This window comes from Trematomus bernacchii, unplaced genomic scaffold, assembly GCF_902827165.1.
Source record: "Trematomus bernacchii unplaced genomic scaffold, fTreBer1.1, whole genome shotgun sequence".
In the NCBI taxonomy this organism is placed as follows: domain Eukaryota; kingdom Metazoa; phylum Chordata; class Actinopteri; order Perciformes; family Nototheniidae; genus Trematomus; species Trematomus bernacchii.
In genome coordinates, this window is record NW_022987370.1 from 1,417,941 (window position 1) to 1,430,492 (window position 12,552).

The window sequence follows — 12,552 nt, forward strand, 5'->3', positions numbered from 1 at the left end:
TTCCTCCGTACCCACATCTCTGAAAACGGTGGTACAACGGAGCTGATCCAGATTTTCTGCCTATATGACATCATATCTGAAATGTGGGCGGGCTTTACACCCACGGCCCTATCAGAAACAATGCGCGACTGTTCTGGATGTAATATGGTCTTTGTTTACATTAGCAAGCATCGCTAACACTCAGAGCTAACCTGTACTGGAGAGAGTATGTGTAAAGAAGCAGGAAATAAAAAAAGGAACTCAGCTTGTGGTAAACCTGAGAGAGAAAAAGCATTTGAGCTCCATAATCATTGATGTGGTTTGGAACATGGCGTTTAATCACGGCAGCATTTAGCTGAGTTTCTGGGTATACATTTGTAAAGCTTTAGACCCAGAATCAGCAATTCTCTAACAGGGCGGAAACAGAGGGATATGAGGGATGTCTAAAATGCATGATAGGAGACCTTTAACTGAGTTTCTCTGTGTGTGTTACTTCAGGTCTGGACCCGTCCTGGTTTGTGGAGCAAGTCGTGGTCTGGGACCCTCTGACTGACCACATGTTCTTCTTCCTGCTGGAGGACTGGCTCTCTGTGGAGAACCAGAAGAACGGATCCGTGGAGAAGGAGGTTCTGGCCTCATGTGAGCTTTGAACTGAATTAATGTGGTTTAACAGTCATTTCTATAAATCGGCCTCTCCTTGGTAAATAAACAGATAAATAAACATGTCTTCCTCCTCTCAGGTCCAGAGGAGCTGTCTCAGTTTTGTCGGGTGTTTTCCTCCCAGCTGGTGTTTGGGATGGTGGAGCATCACCTGTGGCTGTCGCTATGGGAACGCCCCCCCCCACAGCAGGTTCTCTCGGGGTCAGAGGGTCACCTGTAGTGCCGTGGTGCTGCACTTGTACCTGGCTCTGGGGGCGCTGTGGTACGGAGCCGTGGGCACACAGGGACTCAGGTAGGAGGGCAGGCCTCAATTAACAAATTCAATGTATTTTTTTTTCTGGTTTGACTATTTTTTTAGAAATTTAATATTTCTTTATTTTTTTTGGAAGAATCTGACTTTTTTTCGCAGATTTTTTACTTTTTCTCAGAAGAGGATGTTTACTCAGAATTTGACTTTTTTTTATAAATACATATTTTTTACGAGCCCCAAATGTTCTGTGTTCAGTGGCCCGGTGTCAGTGCGGCTGCTGGTGAACATGGAGGCTGTTTCTGTTGGGATGACGGTCGCTGCTCTGGTGTTTCCTCTCCAGTGGTTCCTCTGTTTCCTCTTCAGAAAGTCTCACAGTCAGGTGAATATAATCCTGGATTTCTGTGGTTTGTTTCTGCGCGTGGCTGCTGATTAGAGGTCATTTGAGGTCAGCACAGAGACGTGTGTGTGATTTGAACAAAGATTTGTTTGACAAACAGTTTAATCTTAGTGTGTGTGTGTGTGTGTGTGTGTGTGGTGTGTGTGTGGTGTGTGTGTATGTGTGTGTGTGTGTGTGTGTGTGTGTGTGTGTGGTGTGTGTGTGTGTGTGTGTGTAAAAATATATACTATTTTATTTTATTTAAGATATATTACATTTTATTTTTAAATGTAACTATTATTTTGTAATTTTGTCAGTTTCATTTATTTATTATTTTTCTGAATGTTCTTTTACTAAGTGTTTCTTTTTTTGTATCCATGCATACTTATTCACTGAAGCATCATAAACATATAATGGATAAACAAACAAACAAACAAACAAACTGTAATGACTTCATTAGGAACCAATTTTAAGGTGCAATTAATAATTATTTGCTCTTTTCCTGCACAAATGAATATACACTGTATCAGGAATCCACTTCCATATATCATGTTATTACAGTATACAGTATTTCTTAACATTGACTTGATACCCTCTCCAGGTAACCGTGGATACGTCCGTCCCTCCCTCCCCCGTCTGTCACTCTGTGGAGATGGACGTCTTCCTCGGCCAATCAGATCCCTCCGGCCCGTCCTTCCTGTCTCTGTCCGACTCCTCCTCCGGCCCGTCATCTGTGAGCACGCACGCACGCACGCACGCACGCACGCACGCACGCACGCACGCACGCACGCACGCACGCACGCACGCACGCAGTATTTACATTGAAATGGAATGGAATACAATATGGAATAAAACAAGAGATCGGTATGGTGTCAGTGGGGGGGCCTTGTTTATGAGGCCGGTAGCGGAGGGGAAGAAACTGTTTTAAACTATTCTTTTATGCATGTTTTTTCTGAATCTGTTATTCCATTGTGTTCCTTTCTGTTGTCTTCTTAAGTGTTAATGTTGATGTAAAGCACTTTGAACTGCCTCTGTTTCTGAAAATGGGCTTTACAGATAAACGCACCTTACCTTACCTGACCTGACCTTACCTTACCTTATAAGATAAGATAAGATTACATTACATAACATTAGATGTTATGTAATGTAATCTTATCTTATAATAACAATAATTTATTCTTATCTTTATCCAAAGCGACTTACATACTCAAAACTGTGGACAATCCCCACAGGAGCAATTTGGGGTGAAGTGTCTCAGGGACACAACGACATGCTGACTGCAGTGGGGTTTGAACCTGTGCTCACCTGACCTTACCTTACCTTACCTTACCGTACCTTACCTGACCTGACCTGACCTTACCTTACCTGACCTGACCTTAACTTACCGTACCTTACCTTACCGTACCTTACCGTACCTTACCTTACCGTACCTGACCTGACCTGACCTGACCTGACCTTAACTTACCGTACCTTACCTTACCGTACCTTACCGTACCTTACCTTACCGTACCTGACCTGACCTGACCTGACCTGACCTTAACTTACCGTACCTTACCTGACCTGACCTGACCTTAACTTACCGTACCTTACCTGACCTGACCTGACCTTAACTTACCGTACCTTACCGTACCTGACCTGACCTTACCGTACCTTACCTTACCTTACCGTACCGTACCTTACCGTACCGTACCGTACCTGACCTGACCTGACCTGACCTTACCTTACCGTACCTTACCGTACCGTACCTTACCTTAACTGAACTGACCTGACCTGACCTGACCTGATCTGACCTGACCTGACCTTACCGTACCGTACCGTACCATACCTTACCTGACCTGACCTGACCTGACCTGACCTGACCTGACCTGACCTGACCTTACCTTACCGTACCTTACCTTACCTTACCGTACCTTACCTTACCTTACCTTACCTCACCTCACCGTACCTTACCTTACCGTACCGTACCTTACCTGACCTTACCTGACCTGACCTGACCTGACCTGACCTTACCTTACCTCACCGTACCTTACCGTACCTTACCTGACCTGACCTGACCTGACCTGACCTGACCTTACCGTACCGTACCTTACCTGACCTGACCGTACCTTACCTTACCTGACCGTACCTTACCTTACCTTACCTTACCTTACCTCACCTTACCTTACCTCCTGTAGTTACTGGACAGCAAGGCGTTGGACTCCAGTATTCTGGACTTCTGGGCTGCGTCCGGTTTGGCCCCGCAGAAAGATAGAGCCCATCAGGAGGGGGGGGGTGTAGAAACATGGCCGTCATGTGACAGCCTCCTCAACCTCCCAGCATGCATCACTGAGACCCCGATCCTCTGCAAGGCTTCACTTTCATCCCGTCAGCTGAGGAGGAAGAAGCAGATCCGCCTCGCTGCACCCCGCCTCCAACAAAACGCCTACAAACCAAAACATGAAGAGCAACGTAGTGCAAGTTCACAGCCAGAATCTGACCACGCTTCTGACGCTGTCTGGTGAGAAACTGCTCAATTACACTCTGAAAAATATGAATGTTATAATCATGTACGGTGCATCTGGTGCGTCTCAAAGCAATCAGTGTCAGAGTGAGTGTTGTATAGTTTAAAATAAGCAACATGAGATCAAATCGTCAGGTTAATTGAGTAGATAATAACATTACAGTACAAATTAAATTGTTATTATAAAATCCCACATTGTAGCCAATAACAAGAATACGGCTGATTGGGAAAAATGACACCTAATTGCAATTCTTTTAATTGATATTGCAATTAGAATATTATAGGAAATGACCATTTTGGAAACATTATTCATATTTTCATTGAAACATATAATATAACTGATCAGTGTCTGATTACTTTTAGAAAATGTATACCAAACAAAGACTTCTCGGCAGCTCCACAATACTTTTAGATATTGTCACATATTTTTCCTCACTGCCAATTTCAATTAGCAGATAATAAATATAAATATGTATATAATATAGAAGTCTGTGTGTGTGTGTTTATTGCAGAGGAGGATCTTCTGATGTCTATCGCAGCAGCATCAGAGGACTCAGCAGATTTACATCACAGCAACTCAGACAGCGGGCGAGACTCTCCTCGAACCATCTCCTCTCTCTCCACCACGTGAGCATCTGTCAATCATAAAAATCCCATTTTATGCATATCAGTGTTTATCAGAATATGTATGACTGTGAAGTTGTGTTATTTTTCAGCCGCAGTAGGTCCTGCAGCAGCTGGTCTGAGGTCAGTGAGTCTGTGTTTGGACTCTTCAGGTCTCCCTCTGTGATCTCTGTGGACTCGGTGGCCAGCACCTTCCTCCCCAGTCCGTCTCCAGACTCCAGCAGGTCCCCCTCCATCACTCGCATAGGTATTAAGCCTCTTTGAGCATTAGGAAAAGCACTATATAAATCCCATGTATTATTATTGTTATTATAAGATAAGATAAGATTACATTACATAACATTAGATGTTATGTAATGTAATCTTATCTTATCTTATAATAACAATAATGTGTTCTTATCTTTATCCAAAGTGACTTACATACTCAAAACTGTGGGCAATCCCCACAGGAGCAATTTGGGGTGAAGTGTCTCAGGGACACAACGACATGCTGACTGCAGTGTGGTTTGAACCTGTGCTCACCTGATCCGAACACCAACGCACTAGGCCACTGCGCCACACTAGTCCACTGCGCCACATTAGTCCACTGCGCCACACTAGTCCACTGCGCCACATTAGTCCACTGCGCCACACTAGTCCTCTGCGCCACACGCCTCCCTAGATAAGATAAGATGGACCTTTATTAATCCCGTGGGGAAATTCAGTAGTTTAAACAGCAACAGGGTGAGAATGAAAAACAGGACAGAACAGATTCACACAGATTAGAGATTAATACAATTAAAGATATAAAATAAAAAATACAATTATATACAGATTAAGTAACTATAAAATAGGAAATGAATTAAAATGAACATATATTATAGCACCCTCAACCCTGCAGGAATCATCCACCAAACCTGAAACAGCTATTTAGATACCGAGGATCTAAGTTCTTCATTACTAATTATTTGATAAGGTTACCAATCTATCTATAAGGCAACTTTTAGCCTACTTTTTAAACTGTGTTCACTAAATAATCAATTACTTTTGGCTAACTATTTAAACTGTTTATCTTTGAGTTTATCTGACATTTCAAGTATGTATCCGTTACTTTTAGTTAACCATTTAAAGTGTTGATCTATTACTTCTAGCAAACCACCACAATCTTTCCATGTGTCTTCTTTTAAGTGCATGTAGAAACTTGATAGTTCTGATGATCTATGTCACCTTTGAGATATCTTCTGCTCCATCCCTTCCTCCCAGGTGTATCTCGAGGTGTCCCCGGCCTGCTGCTCCCCCCCTGGACTCTCACAGTGATTTACCCCCTGCTGGGTTCACTTCTCATCGCCTCTCTGTCTGTTATTGGACTGTACGGCAGCTCCTTCTCCAGAGCGCTCGTCCTCATGTGGCTGCTGTCGTCTCTCTCTGCGTTCCTCACCTCTGCTCTGCTGCTGGAGCCTCTCAAGGTGAGTTAAATCACTCCTAAATCTCAGGTGGATTATTCCTTTCATTGGTGTGAATGCTGACTCAGGGACAGTTTCATTCCACAGGCCATAAGACTGTTACACACCTGAACCTTTGAAAGAACATCCATAATATTCATATCAGCTAGTTATTGCAGCATAACACACGCTCAGTTTTTTTATTACACATTCAAGCCAGCGTTGTCGTTTCAGCATCATACCACAATTTCTCCAGGAATTGCATTCTCTCGTCTTCATATTAATCTCTCCTCTGCTCAGGTGTGTGTGCAGGCTCTGATCTGCACATTATTGTGGAGGCCTGTGGATCCAGAGGTGGAGGATCATCTGGCTCTGCAGAGCTCGGTGGATCTGAGGGGGTTTGGAGACGATGGAGGGAGGGTCCGGCCCCCCTGTGGCTTCAGTCTGCTGCAGGCCAGAGAGGAGGCGCGCAAACTCAGAGCTCTGAGGGCCCTCATGAGGGTGAGAGGGTCCCAAAGTTTAAGATTTAAATGGACATTTGTATATTTACCAATGTCCTCATTTGCTTCTTGCCATTAATACACAGGTAGGCAGACATGGCAACAGTACACACATCCTTTACTCAAGTAGAAGTACAGATACTCGTGTCTAAAAATACTCTGGTATTACTCAAGTAAAAGTAAAGAAGTATGGGCTTTTAAGTAAGTAAAAAGTACCCATAACTAGCAGCTGTTTTAAAGAGTACCTGACCTCCCTTTATATTAATAGAACAATAATGTCATTGTTAGCTAATGAATGTTTCCATGCTGAACAACGGCAACATGACAACGTTTTCATTGGTCCCTCTTCTTTAGAGAAGACCAGGAAATGATGGATACACGGATCGTGTTCAAATCAATAGGCACGCAATGACTCTAAATAATAATGATCACGCCACCAAACACACATTCAAACTAAAGGAACCAGCCTGTTTGGGAAATGTAAGAAGTAGAAAGTACAGGTATTTGTGTTCAACATGTAAGAAGTAGAAAGTACAGGTATTTGGGTTCAACATGTAAGAAGTAGAAAGTACAGGTATTTGGGTTCAACATGTAAGAAGTAGAAAGTACAGGTATTTGTGTTCAACATGTAAGAAGTAGAAAGTACAGGTATTTGAGTTCAGAATGTAAGAAGTAGAAAGTACAGGTATTTGTGTTCAGAATGTAAGAAGTAGAAAGTACAGGTATTTGTGTTCAACATGTAAGAAGTAGAAAGTACAGGTATTTGTGTTCAACATGTAAGAAGTAGAAAGTACAGGTATTTGTGTTCAAAATGTAAGAAGTAGAAAGTACAGGTATCTGTGTTCAAAATGTAAGAAGTAGAAAGTACAGGTATTTGTGTTCAAAATGTAAGAAGTAGAAAGTACAGGTATTTGTGTTCAAAATGTAAGAAGTAGAAAGTACAGGTATTTGTGTTCAAAATGTAAGAAGTAGAAAGTACAGGTATTTGTGTTCAGAATGTAAGAAGTAGAAAGTACAGGTATTTGTGTTCAGAATGTAAGAAGTAGAAAGTACAGGTATTGGGTTCAACATGTAAGAAGTAGAAAGTACAGGTATTTGTGTTCAACATGTAAGAAGTAGAAAGTACAGGTATTTGGGTTCAACATGTAAGAAGTAGAAAGTACAGGTATTTGTGTTCAGAATGTAAGAAGTAGAAAGTACAGGTATTTGGGTTCAACATGTAAGAAGTAGAAAGTACAGGTATTTGTGTTCAACATGTAAGAAGTAGAAAGTACAGGTATTTGGGTTCAACATGTAAGAAGTAGAAAGTACAGGTATTTGGGTTCAACATGTAAGAAGTAGAAAGTACAGGTATTTGTGTTCAACATGTAAGAAGTAGAAAGTACAGGTATTTGTGTTCAAAATGTAAGAAGTAGAAAGTACAGGTATTTGTGTTCAAAATGTAAGAAGTAGAAAGTACAGGTATTTGTGTTCAACATGTAAGAAGTAGAAAGTACAGGTATTTGTGTTCAACATGTAAGAAGTAGAAAGTACAGGTATTTGTGTTCAACATGTAAGAAGTAGAAAGTACAGGTATTTGTGTTCAACATGTAAGAAGTAGAAAGTACAGGTATTTGTGTTCAACATGTAAGAAGTAGAAAGTACAGGTATTTGTGTTCAGAATGTAAGAAGTAGAAAGTACAGGTATTTGTGTTCAAAATGTAAGAAGTAGAAAGTACAGGTATTTGTGTTCAACATGTAAGAAGTAGAAAGTACAGGTATTTGTGTTCAAAATGTAAGAAGTAGAAAGTACAGGTGTTTGTGTTCAAAGTGTAAGAAGTCAAAGTAAAAAGTGGTCAGAAAAATAAGTAGTGGAGTAAAGTACTGATACCAGAAACATGTACTTAAGTACAGTAACAAAGTATTTGTACTCCACTACTTCCCACCTCCCTCCATGATCTAATGCGTGTTTCCTGCAGCGCTGTGTGAGCCAGCTGTCCTTCCTGCTTCTGGTTCTGATGCTGAACTATCAGGCCGGGGTGGAGCAGAGAGATGCTCGGCTGCTCAGATCCTCCGTCAGACGGGAGCTTCACTCAGAGGGGGGGGGGCAGAACCTCACCTCACTCACAGGGTAAGGGACACACTCAGCTGTAGAAACACTAAACAATAATCAGAATCAGCAACAGGTTTATCACCAGGTAGGTTGACACGTACGAGGAATTTGACTTGGTGTCATGGTGCATACATAAACATTTTAAAAAACACACAGAGAACTATTTAAAGAAAACTATAATAACATTAAAAAATAATACAAATAATACAAAATATAGTAAAATATAGCAGTATTTTGCATAGAAATAGAATGGAATAAAATATGGAATACAATTTGGCAGTAATAAAAAATAGAAAACAAAGAAAAAACATGTGATCTAGAAAAACCTTCAGACTCAGCTTGTTCCTCTGGACATTATAATCTCCACTTTTACACAGTTTCAAAATGCTACCAGGAAGAAAGATATTTTGTGGCATGCATTGCTGTTGATTTTGAATAGCAGTTGCCGAAGTTGGGATGGTTTAAATCTTACATTGAACAAAACATTGATAAAATGTAAACTATACTGTATCAAAAGTTGTCGTTATAGAGTAACATGTCGAAAAAATTAAGAAGTATATGGTCAAATGACACACACACACACACACACACACACACACACACACACAAACACACACACACACACACACACACACACACACCAATCCAACATTTACATCCATGCTCTCTTCATGCAGCTGGTCAGATGCAGAGCAGTGGATGATCCAAACTGTGGTGCCTCACCTTCACCAAAACCCAACACTTCAGCTTGTTGGATTACCCCGTCTGCAGCACACACTCACTCTCCGTCCTCACACACACACTATCCATCCTCACACACACACTCTCCATCCTCTGGAAACTGTGTATCTGGGAAACAGCAGCGTAACGACACAGCAGCTCTTCAATGACTTACACATTGCCGACTGGACCAACAAACAGTGAGTGGATAAGTTACGGAATGAGCAAGAAAATATGCAGAATGAGAGAAAGAAATTACCTTTTTTTGATGATATATATATATATACTTTTATTCATTTAAAGTGGACCTATCATGCAAAATGCACTTTTGTACGTCTTTTATACATGAATATGTGTCCCCGGTGTTCCAGGGAACTCACCAAGTGTCAGAAAACACAACCCTCTCTATTTTCCTCCATACCCAAATCTCTAAAAAAGGGGCTGCAACGGATCTGATAAAAACTGATCCAGATTTGAACACTGTCCTGACGTCAGGACGGTGGCGCTACGGCTATTGGGCCAACTCCACCAATCAGGAGGAGACGGCCACGGCCATTGCCGTTCGAAAGCGCTGGAGACGCTGTAGTACATATGCCAGGCCTGTAGATGGTGCTGTTCTCACAGAATCAACCCTTGCAAAAACAGAGCTAAAAAATGTCAAATTGAGTATAATATAAATATGCCTTATATAGGTATGGTCCTACACTATATTATTCAAATATAGCATGATAGGTCCACTTTAATATAAATATATACAGTTGTGTTGCAAGTTTTGTACCTAGATGACATGCATCCCTGCAAATTAAACAATACATGCTACTGTTTTCAAATGAAACCACTAATTATTGTGTTTTCTGATTTGTTTTAAATCCCATTTTCCTCCCAGGTTTAAAACCCTTTCCCTCGACTTCACGCACTTCCACAGAGAGTCCGGTTTGTTTGTGTGTGTTTCCATAAAACTGGAGTGGGTTCGCTCACAGAGACTCGCCTCCTTCCTCTCCATCCTTCCTTTCCTCATCCCTTCTCCTCACTCTGGACCCGACCTGCAGGCGGCACTCACGGTAAAACACACACTTTTCAATTAAAGTGGTGCAGGAATGAGTCTTTAGAACCTGGAATGAGTCGGCAATCCCTGTAAAACCATAAATAATTGTAATCAGACATGAAACAAATTATTTAGCAAAAGATTCAAACATTATTTCAGTGATAAAATCGATGTCTTTCTTTCTGCAGGTGCTTCTTCTGGTCTCCGCTCTCCTCGTGTTGTTCGGGGGGTTTTGGTCGATGTTTACTGAGCGCTCACAGTACTTTCGACGGTTCAGAAACTGGTTCCAGCTCATCCTGGCTTTGTTGTCTCTAACAACCTCAATCCTACAGCTCTGCTTCCTGTCTCAGGCATCTAACTGTGTTTCTGAGGTGAGAAGAAACAGAAACCACGTTTAGAGGATTATTCACCCACAGAATGACCATTTGTTCATCAATTACTCACTCTGTGTACCTTGAGTCTTTGAAAGAAAGCTTTTAATTTCTTGCGTACATCCAGTGTGAAGGAAGGATCCATGAAATAGACAAATCCTGATGAATTTGAGTAATTGTTTCCCAAGTTTAACTGCAATCAAAACCTCCATTTATAAACTCTCACAAAACTCATGCAGTTTAATCAAAATGTTATGTATTCATTAATATGCTCTCTATATCAATATCACAGTCAACTTAAAAAACCTTTATAATAATAACTTAATAAGTCAAGATTTATTCTGGCTCACTAGTGGTAGTTAAATGTCTAACAAGTCAGTGTCAACTTCATTTGACCCCTGTTATTTTAGCTTGATTTAGCAGCCATAAACACACCAGCCTAACCCTTTTTATAACAAAGAAAAATATCGAAAAATACCATATTCTGTGTTGCTTTTGTGACTTTTTAATAACCTGTGTGTTATTGTTTAGCTCCGATCCGATCCCGACAGCTTCGTGGACTTCCTGCCTGCGGCCCTGCTGTCAGAGAAGAGTTCTCAGAGTGCCGCTGTCCTGCTCACTCTGCTGCTTCTGAAGGTAAATGAGAGTTTAATCCACTGTTTTCCAATACTTTATAACTCATAGACTCATTTCCTCTCTGTGTTTCAGCTGCTGGGTTCCCTGAGGTTTGTGCGGAGGTGGGGGGTTCTGGTTCAGGTTCTGCAGGGGTCCTGGAGGGAGATTTGGGCTCTGATGGTCCTGATGATGCTGCTGCTGATGATCTGCACTCACCTCGGAAACACGGTACGAAACAGAAGAGTCTAGATTCATTTGATATTGAATAAAGAAGAAATGTAGTTGCGATTAATCTATCAAATCGTATTTATAAGGTCCATGATCACATGTTTCTCAGGGGGCTTTACAGTGTGTACAGCATATGACACTCTCTGTCCGGAAACCCCCCAAACTAAAAATACAAAATGGAAGAAACCTCGGGGAAAGACAGAGGAGCAATCCCTCTCCCAGGACAAATAGGTGTTGTTTATACAGATACAAAAGATAATAACATTACAACTTAGACAGTCCTAATGACAAAAACGATAATGTGGAAAAAAAGATGGACTCCAAAAGATAGAAAGTCTTCCATGTCCCGAAATATAATAATAACTTTGGTGTCAGTCGGGAAGAAAGCAACAGGTGTCGCTGCTATCCTTGTATGGCAGCCTCTGAATGTGTGAATGCTGACTAGTATATGTAAAAACACTTTGAAGAAAAAGAAAATATATATAAATCCAGTCTGTTCACCATTGATGATCCAGTACATATCCCTCTCTCTCTGTCTCAGCTCTTCTCCCGCTCAGTGGAGGGTTTCCTGTCTCTCCATCAGTCGGGGGTCTCCGTGTTGTCCATGCTGCGGGGCCGGGCCTCTCTGAGGACGCTCTGCAGGATTCACCCGGTCCTAGGACCCCTCTATGGGCTGCTGATAGTCGGGGGAGGGGTCTGGATCCTGGCCCGAATCTGTGGAGCTGTTCTTATCCTCGCATACAGGTACCAGCCACACTGTTATCAATCAATCAATCAATCAATGTTTATTTATATAGCCCAATCTCACAGATGTTACATTTGTCTCAGTGGACTTCACAGTTTGTACAGAATATCAGTATGACAATACGACCCCCTCTGTCCTTAGACCCTCACATCACATCGTACAAGGAAACACTTCCAAAGAAAACCCACAGTTTAAAGGGGAACATGGGAGAAACCTCAGGGAGAGCGTCAGAGGAGGGATCCCTCTCCCAGGACGGACAGACGTGCAATAGATGCCGTGTGTAAATTGAAAAGATAATACATTTACAACATAGGTAGTCCAAATGCTTGGAAATGAATGTTACTATACATAATAAGAAGATGAATCCAGGTGGATGGATATCAAAGTCTGGTATACCCCAAAACAAGTTATAAACCAGAATGCACT

General features: G+C 41.6%; 1 protein-coding gene across 1 annotated transcript in view; it reads left to right on the forward strand.

Moving 5' to 3' along the window:
* The window catches only part of pkd1b (polycystic kidney disease 1b), a 37,834-nt gene that overhangs the window by 22,289 nt on the left and 2,993 nt on the right, over window positions 1-12,552 (forward strand). The window contains 17 exon segments of the mRNA XM_034132778.1: window positions 478-618; window positions 720-814; window positions 816-931; window positions 1,145-1,268; window positions 1,867-1,998; window positions 3,440-3,664; window positions 3,708-3,762; window positions 4,278-4,392; window positions 4,482-4,636; window positions 5,632-5,834; window positions 6,111-6,311; window positions 8,269-8,420; window positions 9,080-9,322; window positions 10,009-10,183; window positions 10,356-10,539; window positions 11,214-11,381; window positions 11,939-12,125. Of these exon segments, the coding sequence (XP_033988669.1) occupies window positions 478-618; window positions 720-814; window positions 816-931; window positions 1,145-1,268; window positions 1,867-1,998; window positions 3,440-3,664; window positions 3,708-3,762; window positions 4,278-4,392; window positions 4,482-4,636; window positions 5,632-5,834; window positions 6,111-6,311; window positions 8,269-8,420; window positions 9,080-9,322; window positions 10,009-10,183; window positions 10,356-10,539; window positions 11,214-11,381; window positions 11,939-12,125 (2,671 nt within the window).